The sequence below is a fragment of the Oculina patagonica genome, chromosome 11, assembly GCF_052425735.1.
Source record: "Oculina patagonica isolate OP01 chromosome 11, crgOcupat, whole genome shotgun sequence".
In the NCBI taxonomy this organism is placed as follows: Eukaryota; Metazoa; Cnidaria; class Anthozoa; order Scleractinia; family Oculinidae; genus Oculina; species Oculina patagonica.
In genome coordinates, this window is record NC_135768.1 from 21,711,582 (window position 1) to 21,728,072 (window position 16,491).

The following is a 16,491-nucleotide window of genomic DNA, read 5'->3' on the forward strand; positions in this document are numbered from 1 at the left end:
AGGTATAGAGAGTTCCATAGTTTACAGGCAAGTTAACCAAATGAATTTAAACCACAGGAAGTTGTAGACGTCAAAAATGAAAATGTCTTGCATGCAGTTTGAACGCAAATAGAAATAGCTTACATTCGTATACGATGTGGGAATTTACCGACAAAATAGAGCGATGTCACTCACGCAACAAAAAAAATTCGCAGCAAACTACGTACGCGACATACTCGGCTTTATCAGTGTATTAAATAAATAAAATTTTATTAAAGTCATATTTGTAATTTTTGGATTGCATGTTTGAGTTGACCTACTGGACTCCACCAATTTTTGATTACTATGCGGTCGATTACTGCTAGAAATCAGTCACCAACAACAGTTTTTTCAGAACTACTCTCACCCAGACAATCACACTATGCGAACTTGTGAGTCCAAACCATTTACTAAATCAAATTATATAAGGGCGGACCAACTTTATGAGAGCTAGTAAATAATAAAGATGGTAAATTTTAAGCTCAGTGATAAATAGTGAAGAAATTATTCAACATGACACGAGCGTGGGACAAAGAAAAAATCTGAGTCCCCGACGGGAATCGAACCCATGGCCTCCCAGATACCGGTTGGGCGCTCTAACCAACTGAGCTACGAGAGACTCGTTGTGAGCTGGGCCATTTACTAGGTTGATTGACATTTGATGATTTCGACATTGCTGATCCTAGCAGTATGCAGAACGCGTGTCACATATCAACCTAGTAAATGGCCCAGCTCACAACGAGTCTCTCGTAGCTCAGTTGGTTAGAGCGCCCAACCGGTATCTGGGAGGCCATGGGTTCGATTCCCGTCGGGGACTCAGATTTTTTCTTTGTCCCACGCTCGTGTCATGTTGAATAATTTCTTCACTATTTATGAGAGCTGTTACTAGGTACGGTTCTAACGCATTTACTGATGTTGCCTATAAATTTGAGCCATGTTAGTTGGTGCTCCAGTATAATTGTTGATTTTAATTTTAAAAAAAACATACCGGCAGTGGTGCTGTTTTCCCGGACTAGTCGTTGTTAGGGTGCCACGCAACCTGCTCTCAATACGGAACATTAACGACACTGTTATTTTTTTTTACAGACGTGTGATGATGGCTCCTCGGTTTATGCTACAGAAGGTGTAATTGTTTTGCAATTTAAATCATGAAGTGAAAGATATCCATATTCCCAGATCGAGCTCCGGTGATACCACATTTGAACCGTAGAATGGCCGACCCAGATAAAGTACTTCGTTCAACAACTGGAAAAGGAAATTTTCAACGTGTGTCGCGACTGTTAATAAGTGGAGGCACCACTCTACTGAGGGAGGTTTTTGATCAGATTTGTCCACCAAGTAATCTTCCCACAATACTAAAAAATCCAGCCACAGAGAAACAACTCAAAGCAGCAAAGCTCACCAAGCCACAGTGGGACTGTCTTTACCCTTCCCCAGGGGTGTATGGCAAGTCAGAAGATTTTGATGTGACATTGCTCTTCAGGTTGCTAAAGACAGTATGCAACCTCACCCCTCCTACCACAGGCTGGGATGTTCTACCAGCAAGCACAGACCACAGTTTAGAAGCAGATTTAGCGAGAGTTAAACATTACCGCAACTCAGTGTACGGTCACGTGAACCAAAACATGGAGATAGCAGACGACGATTTTCCATCCCTTTGGCAAAACATTACTGAGGCACTTGTGAGAATTGCAGGGCAAATCAGCCCTACAAAGAAACATGAATGGCAGAACGCGATTGATAACTTTTTAAAAGACCCTCTCACAGCTGAGGATGAAAGAAATGCACTGGAACTTCTAATGTGGTATGAAAACGACATAGAAGTTAAGCAATCCATAGAGAAATTGGAAACCTCTACTCAAAAAGGGTTGGAACGAGTAGAAGATAGACTGGAGACCACATTTCAATACATCAAGGATAAGCTTGAGGAGATGGATCAATCCTTAGACGGGATCTGTTCCAAAGATGGTGGCTCTCAAGCAGCAGGAGGTCAGTTACTATGACTTTTGTTCTTTTAGACATTTGTCTTTGTGGCAATTCACGACTTGCCAACCATGCCAGCCATTTCTCTTACAACTAAGGAGAAGTGATTTAAATTGGCCGGCCCAAGAAAATTGCTGCAAACTAGGGTAGGTGATGGTTAATTAATAGCCAAATTCTACCTTCCCTTAAGGCTATTGAAAGAAAAACCTCATGAATAGAGATAACAAGAAAAGCAAAATGGGGTGGGTGTGATAGGATTCTCTTTTGTGTGACCCTTCTTAGAATAGAGTTTGGTCGTTGGATGTCAATGTTTTGTCTTCTCAGCAGCTCATCTTCGAGTGCGGATCGATTGTATCATCTCAGGACCTGGTCCACAAGGAGGAACGTCAGAGTTGGTAGGAGCGTCACAGGAGCCGCAAGCAAGGGTTCGGGACACAACGGTAAAGCCCATCCCATTATATCAGCAGGAAGCATCAACCTCAACATCATATACAGATATTGATAGACAAAATGTCGCAGTTGAAAGCATCCCCTCTGCGCAAGAAGTTTTGAATTTAATTGCGGACAAGTATCTTCGGGTTGTTAACCCATCTAGCGCGGAGGAGTTCAATGGCTTTTTACAGTATCTGGAGAAAGTGCGAAAACTGCTTATCGTGGACACTCAGCAAGGATGCTTGATAAATTACACTGAAATGTCGCTCTTTGGAGATAATTGAAGGACTATGGGAAGACTATTGTTCTGGATACTTCAATGAAATGGCGCAAAAATTTCTTGTGACAGAAGACGTTCTTAAGGAGCTTGGCCTTTCGAAGGTGACACTCACGACAACGATTTCGGAGGAGGAATACAGAGATTGTCGGGAGTATCTCTTGCAGAGTACAGGTGAATTTGAGAGTTTCTATTACAACTCTGATACGCCGGCTAAACGAGCGAAAAATACCGTTCTCTCATAAAAAATTTCAGCAGGTTTAAATTCGGGAAGTTGCATCGGGAGCAGTAGTTTAAAATCTAACCAACTGTCGTCGATTCGTTCCCGTTTGATACTGGTTTGATTTAATGCAGTTTAAAGAGCCAGGAATTGTTGTTAATTAGCTAACTATTTTTTTTTTTTTTTTGTGGCTGAGCTAGCGGCCTCCTCGTTAACAACAAGTGTCCACAAGCGGCCACAAGTCAGCTTTTATTCGAATTAAAAAATGTGATGTCGTTAAAAAACATAATTTCCTTAACTTTTTTTTTCTTTTAGACCAATCTTCACAACACATTGCAAGGGAAAACCCCACAGGAAATGAGGCACAAGTGGAAAAGCCAAAGTTGGTAAGCATACTTTATTAACCGGCCGATAAAATAAGTGGCAAATTACTCCCTCATTTCGGCAGGTAATTTCATCGTTAATTGTTAAATGCAGCTCCTTTCACCTTTCAAACAGAATCCAATCCGGTGTTGAAAACGATGTCTATCGAGGCAGAAAATGGCTAAGACTTATTCAAAATTGAAAAAGCTGATGGGACTTATGAAGATTTTGTACAAAAAGTGCGAAGAATGGGGAGGTTATGAAAATTCTTAATAAACCCTGAAAAAAGTAAGTTGGAAATGGAGTTGCTTGGTTAGAACTCGTTATTGTTTTTCATTGTAATAAGAGGTGCAGTCGAAAGAAGATGATCCTCTTAGCTCAGTAGAATCCCGATTTCTCCAGGGAAAACTGCTTCAAGAAATCGGGGGTAAAATTACAGAAAAGTTCTTTTCAAGGTAAACAAAAATCGCCTCGACAAATCGGAACCGAGGCCTCGCGAAATCAAGATTCTACTGTATTTCGTTTAACGGAGTAAATAATAGTACCAACATAACGGGCCGTTCATACATATTTTATGGGGTGGAGTGGGGCTGCTGTGATTTGATAGATAACACATAATAACCCTACTCCTCATCATTTTTTCTCTGACCGTCCTTGTAATCTTAATTTCCAAACTAAAGTTCTGAAACGACAAAAGGAACGCTTTTGAATTTCCAGCTTGACATCTTTTTGAACGAAGCTACCTTTTGCTGTAGATCTTGTGTTGTATCGGTGAACTTCGTATGATTTAATTAATAGTGCAGATAATGGTGCAGATCCATGAGATATGTTTTTCTATCCATGAGATTTTCTATTTTTGGCTGATTACATCTTTCGCAGATCCTACGAAAACCAGCAGCATTGTCGTTCACGGTACCGTTCCTTTGCTACATCAGTTCACTTATCTTGAAGAATGTCAGATTTAAAGTGATATTAATAATATTGCTAGTGTACTGATTAATTGTCTCAGTATTGATGGGACGTGATTGTTATAGTGTGGTCAACTGTGTTTGCATCCAAATAGTTTGTGGGATTGAGTTAATGCTACTGGTCACATTAGGCACTTAACATAGCAGGGGGTATGCCCCCTTCTCCTCCAGGGCATCAGAAACGCTTTTTTTAGCGTTCTGGTAAAAGAAAATTACACTCCCCTTACACAGCATTTTTTCAGATGCCTCCTGAAAGAACAGCACATGTAATAGAAAAGAAAGGTCAATTCTTAGAGAATACAGCTTTTCTACTTGATCATTGAATTTTTAATGAAATAAGTCTGAATTGACCTAGCAGCACATCCGCACCTACATTAAAAACATACTGATAACCGAGGTTGCTCTCCTGTAAGTCTGGCGATTTCTTGGAGGTCTCCTAGCCCTACCATAATGTTAAAGCACTGTAATTTTTAATTTTAAAGTGGCTAACAAGTGATGAAGCTGATGATGATGATGATGATGATGATGATGAAGTGGAAGCCAAAGATATCAAATATCGGCTGCAACGATCCAAAGCTAGGCTCCGTTCCATGACTGGCAGCTCTCAGTCATCTGGAGGTCTGCTAATATGACTGTTTTGTTTATATAGGGTACAATTGCGAATGAAATATTGTGCCACGCATCACTGAAAATCAGAGCTGGAAGGTAGAGAATAAACTCTAAGGTAATTGAAAGTGCAGATAAGTAACCCAGTAATCTCCGTCGAATGCCACGGAGGTCAAAGAATTTTTCTTTGCCTCGTGTATTCGCCGATTTCTTCCCTAGGACTAAACAGCCTTGTGAATAACCTTAGAGTTATTTCTTTACTTTCCAGCTTTATTATAAACGTTTGACAATTGTGTTTGAAAGGTACCTCTTTGTGGCAGTACTTGACTTGCCACGCATGTCATTTCTGCCACGACGAGGGAAAAAAGGATTTGGATAGGCCAGCCCAAGTAAAAGGCTGCCAACGGGGCCATGTGACGGTTCAGCAGTTAACACTATAAGCTGGCATTGCAAAAAGACCAGATCACACATTTGATAAATGGCCTATCTCGTAAGTTCCTTAAACCTACATCAACCGGATAAATTCAATGAAGCCGTGTGATCGGTTTCATTTACTTAGTGTATTAATGGCTTTGAATTGTTTCTACTATGGAAGAAAATAGAAATCAAAGTAAGAAAAGAATAGAAAATGTAATCAAAATGAAGTCAAGCGCATCAAAGGTCTTTCTTTTAAGTGATCCTCCTCAGACTAAGGTTTGTTCTTTTAGTTTTTAGTAATATTAGAATTAGAGTAGAGGACCGTGGAATAACGGTGCTTGTCGACAGTAGTGGAAGTCAGATACTTTTTACTCCTTTTAGTGGAGAATGCAATTTTGTGATGGTTTGTTAGGGCCGTCGTTCGCTTACACTGTAACCCGCTATGGTGTAAACTATAATAGCCAATTAATTAGTATAGGTAATCACATGATTTCGAGTGCAATTTGGGATAAATAAGCACCAGTAAATTTTTCAAAGACTAACAAAATTGCAAGAGTACTAAATTACAATTTGTAGTCTTTGAAAAATTTACGAGTGCTGATTTATCCCAAATTGTACGAGAAAAATCATGTGATTACTTGTTAATAATACACATACAAAAATTTCACTTGAAGTGGATGACAAACAAAATGTGTTCAGTGGCTTACCTTTCCGATTCGTTCTTAAACATAACGGAGTTGCCGGGGTTTGTAAAATCCAGATACCGCTAGGGAATTTTAAGTCTCTCTGTCATGCATTATCAGGTGCTTTTATCCTTATTCAGTTGTATTGGTTTGGGCTGAAATGTCCAACTTCAATTCACGCTTGTAATCTTTCTTCTTTACGAGCCGTCGCGTGAGAAAATCCACGATTGGTAGCTTTCAGTAGTTTCGTAAAGCCTCTCTTGTACAAACGCCCAATTCCTAGTAGTTTGGTTTATATACTTATAACTTTCGTTAAATCGGTCAAACTTTTCATGAATCGTTAGGTTTTCGCTCGATTTTTGCTCTCTCAAACACCCCGACATCGGCCGCCATTTTGTTTTGGAGCGCTTTCCGACTTTCCTGTCAATCAATTTAATTTCAACTTTCTGCACTCAATTTCAACTTTTTGCACTCAATTTCAACTTTCTGCACTGTTTGGGATTAATTGACGTGCTCTCAGCCAATTAGCATGCAGAAATTTTGGTATGTATATTATTAATTAATTAATTAATCAATATCAATTAATTGATTATTCCTGTGAATAATCAGGAAGGAATAGGGAACACCTGGCCGTGCTCCCTAGGCAATTCCTACTTTTATATAAAGAGAACAAAGGTATATACCTTATTCTCACTAAATTTCGCGAGTACTTAATTTCGCGAAAAATCAAGAGCCATATTTCGCGAGTACTTAATTTCGCGATTTTGAGAGGAAGGTACAATTGGAGTGTATTAAATTTCGCGAATTTTATCTATTCTTCAATATGAAGCTTTGACCTCGAAACTGTAACAACATAATTAATATGAAAGTCATCGTAAAAACAGCAAACAAAACAATATACACATAACAAAACATAAGGTATCCAACAGTCTAAATACCTGATAGGTTCATCTACCTCTGCAAGAGCGAGATTTTGAAGAACTTGGCAGCAGAGAACAGTTCGAACAGTGCAACTGATGGAGTTGGAGTTAACTAATTGACAAAATTAACAAAAAACTCCTAAACATGAAGCTCAGATAGTTGGAATAACTATGATTAAACACATCAAGTTTCATTATTTTCTTGTATCACCAGTACGATATTAAATTTCGCGATTTTAAACTTCGCGTGTCCTATATTTCGCGAGTATTAAATTTCGCGATTTTTTCTAAATCGCGAAATTTAGTACTTTCTAGAACAAAGTACTTCGCACTAAACGCACGCGCAGATTAGTCTACGTTATATACTAAAACTCCCACGAACATCGTGTCCATCGCGTTATAGGTTGTAATAGGATTCCTGTAGACTCCAAGAGAAGGGCACTATGACAGTAAAGTTTCTTACCTAAGAACAAAAGACAATGGCCACGCCAGGGCTAGAATCCAAACCGCTCAATCCAGAGTCCATCATGCTTTGCCCGTTAGGTCACCGCGCCTCCACAGCACAGCAGTAGGGCCCCTTTGTGCTAAACGGCTTGACTATATAAACGCCGGGTCGACAAGGTTCGAGACTTGAGTAAAATCCTTCGGCAATAAATTGAGAAAATACGGTACAACACGCGGACATTTGTGTTAAATCTAATGAGAAACGGGTCATGACTATTTGATAAGATGTATCTCAGGATGAATCTAGCAACAGAAAGCGTTTAGGTTGGCAGAGTTTTTCATGGGTCTTAGTCTCTTTTTACCTTTTTTCCAACAGCTCGTCTTCGACTTCGGATCGATTGCGAGGTCATCTCAGGACCTGGTATACAAGAAGAATCTTTGGTAGAAACATTACAGCAACATGAAGGAGGAGTCCGAGAGACAAGAGCACTACCCAACACATCACGTAAGCGAAAGGCAGAGACAACTTGCCCCATGGCACAAAAAGTTTTGGATCTCGCTGCGTCAAAGTACTTGCAAAGAATTGACACTGCTCGGCCTGAAGACCTCAATGGTTTTGTTTATTACTTGGAGAAAAGGAGAAAAGTGTTGATTGTAGACGCGCGACCAGGGAGCTTGATAATCACAGTGGAAAGTACATCTCTGGAGAGACTTGACGACTTGTGGAAGGACTACTGTACAGGCTACTTGAATGAAATGGCGCAAAAATATCTTGTGACAGAGGACGTTCTTAAGGAGCTTGGTCTCACGATGGTGACACTCACGACAACGATTTCGGAGGAGGAATACAAAAATTGTCAGGAGTATTTCTTGCACAGAGCAGGTAAATTTGAGAGCTTGTTGTACTTTTATACCCAATATTTTTTTTAGTTTTTTAGTTTTTTAGTTTTTTTTTTTAAAGATTATATCAAACGAGAACACGAGTAGACAGGAATGGAGGGATGAGAATTAGGCGAAACGGCTAACAGGAGACCTGGAAAAAATTAATGTACAGTGGAACCCCGTTAATTCAGCCACCAACGGGCCATGGAAATTTGGCCGTATTAACGGGGTAGGGTCAAATTTCATACCTGGTCTATATGTACTTTAGGTGACGTCTTGAACGTCTTAGAACAACTTTTCAAGATCCCGGCTGCAGATATACAGTAATTAAAAACAAATAAAGAATGAATGAGCACAAACAACACGATGGAAAAATGAACCTAACTGGATTAAAAAAATGAAACGTAAACGGTACATTCAATGATTATTTAACCAAAAAAACACAGAGGTCAATGACATGACAAGTTACAGGCGTTTTAAATAAAATGTTAGTGCAATATTGTTTGGTTTGTTTGGCCAAATATTAATGGGTATTTAGTTCGAATGGCCGTATAAACGAATTGTAAAGGATTATACAGGTTGGGATTTCAGAATTTGGCCGTTGGTTGGCCGCATTAACGGGGCTTTAGTACAAGAAAATGTAAGGGCGTTTTGCCGGAAAAAAAGTGACCGTAATAATTATAACGAGGTGGACGTAAGGCGGGGTTCCACTGTAATCTCAAGAGTGTTTGTTACTCCCTCTATTGCAACTCTGATGCGCCGGCTTAACGAGCGAAAACTGTCGCCACCTCTCTCATAAAAAATAACAGCAGGAATGGAAAAAAGTGGAATGGAAAAAATGGAAAAAATGTGGCTGAAAAAAAATTGGGTGCGGGGAGTGGGAGGGAGGGCATTTTGACATTAACTAACTTGGAAAATATCAGACGTATAATCTCACAACGTAATGCATTCTTTCAGTTGGTGCTTCACATTTCTTTGCAAGAAAGAGCGCCGCACGTTTCGATCCACCAGCGGAAACCTCAAAGTCGGTAAGCAGACTCTATTACTCTGGCTCACATTTTGTTACGTCTACTGAATTTGGCAGTCTCTCCTTAGTTCTATAATTAGAATTCAATCATCCTCAAGTCACTGCACTTAAATTTTGCAATCGTTTTGGTTAGCAACGATTACTCGGTGGCGGTATTCATAAACAATTATTTCTTGTAACAGCAACCTAGCAGAAAAAAAAAATTATTGCAATGTCAAAAGGGAAAGGGTTTTTTTCAAAGATGTTTACGTTAGCGATGAAAACAACTTTTTTTATATGTGTTAAGGGAAGTCATAGTGCTACATAACTAATAGTGTTACATAACCAGTAGTGCCCTAGTTCACTCAAGGACATGCATGTATCTACTTGTTTGAATATATACTATGTTAACGTTATTTTGGTTTTAGGCACTGTTTACACGGACGCAGTTTCATTTGTAACCGCATCGCTTTTGATGCGGTTACGCCTTTCGTTAACACGGCGCCGATCGAGACACCATATCGTTTTAAAAACGCTCTCAAAAGTGGAGCGTTTTCAAAACGATACTGTTTCATTGGTCGCGTAAACGGCAAAACCGCATCGATTTGAAAACGTTCAAGTGTTTAACCACAAATTGAATGGATCGCGGAGAGTAAACATGACGAGCCTCGCACAGAGTCCAGCGCTTGCATATACAATCACGTTCGAAAACACTTGGAAAACGGTAGGATATGTTTCGTGTAAACACTTCGAACCCGTGTCGTTTTCGATGCGGTTTCGAGGTCATGAAACCGTGTTGATTAATAACCGCGTCCGTGTAAACGATGCCTTAGTTTCAGCAATCGCTGAAACAGTATTACAAAATTGTATTTATTACTTAGCGAGATTGGTATGATAAATGTTGATGAGGATGTTTTATGGTATCCTTCAGTTCTCAGTTGCCGCCCCACTTTTTGAGTCGCCCCAGACAATCTTCGTAAAGATGCCTGAGAAGACCATTGCTTTGGAAGTAAACCCAAGTGACTCTATCTGGCATGTTAAACGGTTAATTGAAGAAAAGGAAAAGATTCCGTGTTATAAACAACGTCTTACATTTGCTAAGCAACAACTCCAAGATAGTACATATTTATTGTATAGGTTTAATTATCCATTTTTTATTAAAATATTCTTTTTTTGTGATTTTACTTTCTATTTCATACTTAATTTTAATTTTGGCTTTAAACCCCTCGATTTTAGGAAGGGTTTGACTTCTTCTGCAGTCCCACAAGAACAATTTTCCAATAATTATGAAATAATTTAATAGATCAAGTAAAGGGCATTTTTCCGTAAATATTCCAAATAAAACATCTTTTAAGGAGAGGTGGATTTGCTGTTTTGATAGTAGGTGCCAGTATGATGCAAAATCTGTCCAGAATTGTCTAGTGTGGGAACAGTTATAAAAGAAATGATTTGAGGTTTCTGACTCAGTTTTACAAAACGTACACAAATCATCGCTTCTATAACCAATTTTAAGTAATTTAGTATTCGTATAAAAAATAGAGTTTATAACTTTATATTGGAAAGCTTTAACATAAGATTCAAGTGCGACAGAATGTGGTAATAAGAAGATTTTATTGATTTGGTCGATTGTGAAATCAAAATCCCTCTGCAATTTGAAGGTGATATTAGGAGGTTGAGCCTTTCTGGAAACAAGTAGAGAATAATAATGTTTTGATCTTTTTTGTTTAATATCGAATATGTTATTCTCAAATGTAAAAGAGGGAGAAAGGGTTGATAATGTTACATTCGCAATCCTTAGCTGTGAAGGTATAGAGTGTCGGAGGCCTGCCCACCAGACACTCCGATGGTCTGAAAGTTCCTTTCTTCCCTCTGCGGCCCATACTGGCAGCAGTTCTGTTACACTGTTTACATACGCATCATCCGCTAACAACGAGCAGTTTAATTTCCAATATCCAGGACCCTTTAGCCCATTTTCTAGCTTTCCAATTTCTAGCGAAATTGCGTCATGGTCTGTCCTAATGGCGGGAATTATCTCAGTCGATCTCACCATGTCAAATAAATTGTTAGATATCAGATAATAATCAAGTCGACAAAATATTCTTGGAGATTTTTGACTCCAGGTAAAACTCTTTGTATCTGGGTTTTTGATTCGCCATATGTCGACCAAATCAAGTTGACTTTGTAAGCATTCGATACAATTAGTAACTGATTTTCTTTGGAGCAGCACGCCCCCTTTTTTGTCAAGTTCAGGATTTAATGGACAGTTGAAATCCCCTCCTATGATGATATTTTCTTCTGATTCTAGGTTTTCTTTTTGTAAGATTGCAAATAGATTTTTGAAGAAGATTATAAGATCTTTGTCTTTGTTTGGAGCGTATACGTTAATTAACACATACGTTCTATCTTTGATGACAGCTTTTACAATGATATAGCGCCCCATAGGGTCAAGAATCTGCTGATGAATAGAACAATCAAATCCAGCTTTAATCAAGATTGCAACTCCACGTGCGTTAGAGCTTCCGTGGGATGTTATGATCTCTGCACCCCATTCATTCTTCCATTGAGTTTCTGTTTTATCTGTGGAGTGTGTTTCTTGCAAAAATATTATGTTTGCTTTTCGTTTCCTGCACCACGTGAACATTGTTCTTCTTTTTTGAAAATTGCTAATGCCCTTTACGTTGAGCGATACTAATTTAAAAACATCCGCCATTTAGCGTCTCGGATTTGATCTGAAGTTGGAAACTGCAGAAGAAGCCAAAAAAAGAAAACCTATGGTAACGAAAAAACATCTCAAGAGAAAGAAAATAAATTATCTTTGAAATCAAAGTAATATAAAGAAAAACTGTTAAAGAATGTGCGCATTGAGAATAACTGAGATTTGCAGGCGTTGATTGGTGCCTATCAGTAGTAAAATCGAATTTATAATTAATTACCGCGTCGCCGTATACAAGAAAATAATTTATACAAACTACAAATAACGTAAATACACAAAATGTTTCTCTAACGTGCATTTGAGCTCATCAGCCCTCAGTCTGCCTAAACTGTGCTATTCATAATAAGTCCATAGTAAGGAAGATTGTCGGTCTCCGCACCCCTATATACTTGTCCATTAATAATTAAGATAGACACTCTCTTGTTCACAACAACATTCAGAGAGGGTCAACCTTACAGTTGGACGTAGCTGGAATGTTCGTCTTTGTAGCAGTGCAGACTAGGGACACGCCGCTTACTTTAAATGTTCATCCAAGCGATACTATCGAGTATTTTAAACAGCTTATTTATGACAGCGAAGGGATTCCGCATGACCAACAAATTCTAACATTTGGTGGGAAAACGTTCCAAGATGGTGGCACTTTGTGGAACTACAACATTAGAGACCATTCTTGTGTTTACTTGTTTAAGGGCATACGCATTCTCGTTGAGATTCCGACTGGGAAGACAATCACTTTAACGGCAAAACCAAGTGATACTATCCAGTATTTTAAACAGCTAATTCAAGACAAAGAAAGTATTCCGCCTGACCAGCAAATTCTGACATTTGGTGGGACAAAGCTCCAAGATAGTGGCACTCTGATGAACTACAGCATTCAAGATTGTTCCCGTGTCCGCTTGCACTACCCCATTAACATCTTCGTTAAAATTCGGACTGACACAATCATTTTAACGGTAGAACCAAGCAATACTATTGGATATGTTAAGCAGATACTTCAAGACAAGGAAAGGATTCCATCTGACCAACAAAGTCTCTCCTTAAATAGCATGGAACTTGAAAATGAGCGCACGCTGGAAAGCTACAATGTTCAGAATGGATCAACCCTGCACTTGGCCAGGAACCAAATCACGTAGGAGTAATTCCTTAGACTCCTCCCTGCTGTCAAGCGAAAATGTAAAGTAACTTGAGGTCATTAATTTGTATTGCAGTGCGCATCCTTCCTGCGCATAATTTCACGCGTGATTAGCGCCGGCCCGCACATTAAAAAATGGCGCCTTATTAATGCGCCAGACAGATCAATCGTCATTTTTTTCGTAACCGAGTGCAATGACTTATCACTGTTTTTTAATTTTTTCTTGAACTGAGCAATAACTTTCCTTTATTGATTATATATGTACCGATTTCCAATGTAAAATAAGAAACAATCGTCGGAAACGTGAATTTAGCAAGCAATCGTGAATATAATCATGATTTTATAAGGAATTTTTGCGTGCAAACAAGATGCTGTTGCGCCTAAGGGATGTAAAATGTTAGACAAAGAAAATCGAATAGATAATATCAAGAACATAAAATGGAAAATGTAGGTCAGAAAAGTTACACAACAACGCCTCACCTTTGATAGGGAGGAACTTGAAAAGTAGATAGCGACGAGTGCGCTTTTTGCAAGTTACTGGCTGAAGTGTCGATAGTAATGAACAGAGGTGAACAACGAAGAGCAACAAGACTAATCATTGAAAACAAGCCTTTTATATTGAGTGAGACTCAAGAAACTTAAATTACTCTCTTTAGCAACCAGAAGGACATAATTTGATCTCATTAACCACCACCATGGAATACATGAAACTATGACAGGAAAAACTGTTAAACACCCCCATCCCCTTTCAATGTCGGAAAATGATAAATCGCACTCATGTGTTACAGGGATGTTTTATGTCATCATTGCATAAGGATGGGAAGGGACCAAATGTGTGTAAATATTTTTCTTCAACACTTGGGGGTAAGCAGTGGTAGGGTAGGATCCCATTCAAGGAGAGTAGTTGTTCTCCTAGTCACTTCATGAAACAGAAACCGGTAAAAACTTGTGCAGCGATGAGCCTTCTGGCTAACCCGATTATCGGGTCTTTCCGAATTCAAATTTTACAGCCGTTGTTTTTCCTTATGTTATTATTATATTACTGGCCCTGAAGAAGACTAGCTCTCAGTTCTAGTTGAGCATAAGCCAATATTACCCTTTTTGCCGAAGTGCCTGCCTTGCAATCAATTTGGTTTTGATGTCACATGTTACAAGAAAGAAAAAAACTACGAAGGAAATGCACTTGATTGAGTGATGAAACATGAATGATATAAGGGGGAGGGGTGTAAGGGTATTTGGTTTGTTTGTTGGCTTTTTTAATGGATCACTTTTTCTACTACACCTGCAATTCTCATTTTGTAAGGAAGCGTGGTGATCCCAATTTTTAGCCTTGCTGACATGATTTATTCATTAGCTAATTACGGTAACTTTTTTTAATCTGAGGGATAGAAGATTTTCGCGAGAACGTCATACCGTGACTAAGAGATATTGTCCTTGCCGTGTGCATCGCCAAATTCTCAGAATTAATATTAAAAGAAATGTATGTCAATCCATAAGGAGAATAAATATGTTGATCGGGGAATTAAAGTGTGTCATCATTAATCAATGCAACGTACGAGTGGCTCTGGGGACACATGATTTGATTGGCTTGATCTTTAACAAAGGAAATTTAAATTTGGCAAATCAAATCAACCGTTTTAAATTCCTTTTGTTGTAGGGGATTTTATTTGATTGGCTAGATTTGTTTAAAATTTAGCCAATCAAATCATGTGTCCCCAGAGCCACCTAATCTTCGTGCCCCAGGCTCTGCCGGCTAAGAGGGACAAGCGCCTGTGGGAACAGGAATGAGCGAAGCCTTGCTGACAGACAAAGAAAAACTATGGCCCATGATTTGTCTATATGTGTATTCAAATTTTAAGAGCCGTTATGTTATTATCACTCCTTTTTTGGCCCTGTAAAAGATTATTAGTTACTCATCCTCGGAGACCCAGGGGCAAACGGTGGGGGTGAGGGAAACGCGAAACTGCGGTAAAAAAAATTCGGCATAGAAACGTTGGAGCCATTGAAAGGTGCCCCTGGGGAAAGAGTCTTACCAGGCCAGTTCCAAACATCTCTCTGAATGCTGCCTCCTGATTGGGCGAAAAAAGTCCCCTGTATATTCCCTTTGTATTTTTTTTTTTGCCCAATTGGCGGCCTGCAAGTCTACAAATCTCCTTGTCGAAATATTGGCTATTTAAAACCTTGGACGTGGTTGTTCAAAGCACGATTTAATTAATTTAAGATTAGCGTGAATTGTGATTTCAATTTTTTAACTTTTCATTGAGTTTTTCCGTTTATATTTTCCTCCCGTTATGACGTCGACTAATCTCGAACACCACAAAACATCAGCAATAAAAACACATTTTTACGAGAGAAATTGAAACCTAGACCAACTTTTCATCCTGGCTTTCGAACAACCCAGCCCCGCCTATCTTCATTTCTGTTGTAAAATCCTTGCAATTTAAGTCGTTTGTTTTACACTTTCAGTAACGGCTATCTCTAAAATACAGAACGGGAAATCGGGGAATGAGGAACGGGGAACCAGAACGAAACCGGGGAATCTCTAAAAGGGGGAAGGTCTCTCAGTACCTTCTAATACATGCATCCCTTTCTTCGGGAGATCCGTAAAAAAAGTTGCAACGAAATTATCAAAGCGTCAAGTGCTCCCCTGAAGTTTTTGATTTATGACACCGAATTCAACTGGACGGATTTTCCGTCTGACCGGATTATTCTTTTTTACCATATAAAATTGGACTATTTTCGGGAAGTAGATATGGTTCGCTTAAAGATAAGTTTTCATGAGCCCAATAACCCACAACTTTTGTTGTTAACACCTGACTCGTCCCCAGTCGTCTTTACAGTTTTTCGTGAGTCTAGGAAAGAATCATGGAAAGGAGGCAGCGGAGAGACGACTGGGAACGAGTCAGAGTTAACACAGGTTTCTGTAGCTACTCCATTGCAGGTTGGCACCGCTGGACACGCCGGTACCTATTTATACTCGTGGGTGGGGAGGGGCATTGTGTGTATTGTTCCCGTTAACAACCATTTGAGTGATTGCGTGCACTCAACACCGGGGGGGGGGGGGTTGCTCCCCCACCCACACCCCATCATGACATACGTTCCTTACTCTGTGGGAAAATATGAGTAACACATGTTTTTATCGTGTTTAAATAAATTGTATGTAAGAATCGTAGTCAAACAACGTGTAGGAGTTCAACCCGGGGAGTAGGGCAAAGGGTCTTACTTATTAAGGAGAGAAAATCAAAAATTGATACTTTTTAACAGGCCCAAACCGAAAGAATTGACACCATTTTGAAAGGCAAAACTATGACCAAAAATTGCGTTAACAGTCGTTTTTTTTTTTACTTTTCCGTAGCATGGAATGTTTAACGGGTAGCTAAGTGTTATCGGACAATATCTTTTTCGTGGTGGACGTTTACGCACTTTA

The 16,491-nt window shown here is 39.2% G+C and overlaps 4 protein-coding genes and 1 pseudogene across 5 annotated transcripts in view; 4 read left to right on the forward strand and 1 right to left on the reverse strand.

Moving 5' to 3' along the window:
* LOC144630691 (malonate--CoA ligase ACSF3, mitochondrial-like) overlaps window positions 1–16,491 on the reverse strand; it is a 165,645-nt gene that overhangs the window by 80,702 nt on the left and 68,452 nt on the right. The window lies entirely within an intron of this gene.
* LOC144630925 (uncharacterized) overlaps window positions 1–16,491 on the forward strand; it is a 97,311-nt gene that overhangs the window by 62,659 nt on the left and 18,161 nt on the right. The gene's annotated exons all lie outside the window — the stretch shown is intronic.
* The window catches only part of LOC144630669 (polyubiquitin-A-like), a 115,543-nt pseudogene that overhangs the window by 47,264 nt on the left and 51,788 nt on the right, over window positions 1–16,491 (forward strand). The gene's annotated exons all lie outside the window — the stretch shown is intronic.
* Window positions 1,230–8,318, forward strand: LOC144630928 (uncharacterized). The gene is made up of 3 exons (XM_078489286.1): window positions 1,230–2,007; window positions 7,708–8,214; window positions 8,293–8,318. Exons 1-3 carry the CDS (start codon window positions 1,230–1,232, stop codon window positions 8,316–8,318), a joined length of 1,311 nt encoding a protein of 436 aa, XP_078345412.1.
* On the forward strand, window positions 12,385–13,294 carry LOC144630718 (uncharacterized). Its single transcript, XM_078489096.1, has one exon. It carries the CDS (start codon window positions 12,406–12,408, stop codon window positions 13,063–13,065), a length of 660 nt encoding a protein of 219 aa, XP_078345222.1. The 5' UTR covers window positions 12,385–12,405; the 3' UTR covers window positions 13,066–13,294.

Excerpts from the sequence above, each read along its gene's own strand:
- LOC144630928 (XM_078489286.1), top strand. The coding sequence starts at position 1,230 with ATGGCCGACCCAGATAAAGTACTTCGTTCAACAACTGGAAAAGGAAAT. Across the intron at positions 2,008-7,707 it reads TGGCTCTCAAGCAGCAGGAG|CTCGTCTTCGACTTCGGATC; the intron begins GTCAGTTACTAT and ends TTTTTCCAACAG. Across the intron at positions 8,215-8,292 it reads GTATTTCTTGCACAGAGCAG|ATTATATCAAACGAGAACAC; the intron begins GTAAATTTGAGA and ends TTTTTTTTAAAG.
- LOC144630718 (XM_078489096.1), top strand. The coding sequence starts at position 12,406 with ATGTTCGTCTTTGTAGCAGTGCAGACTAGGGACACGCCGCTTACTTTA.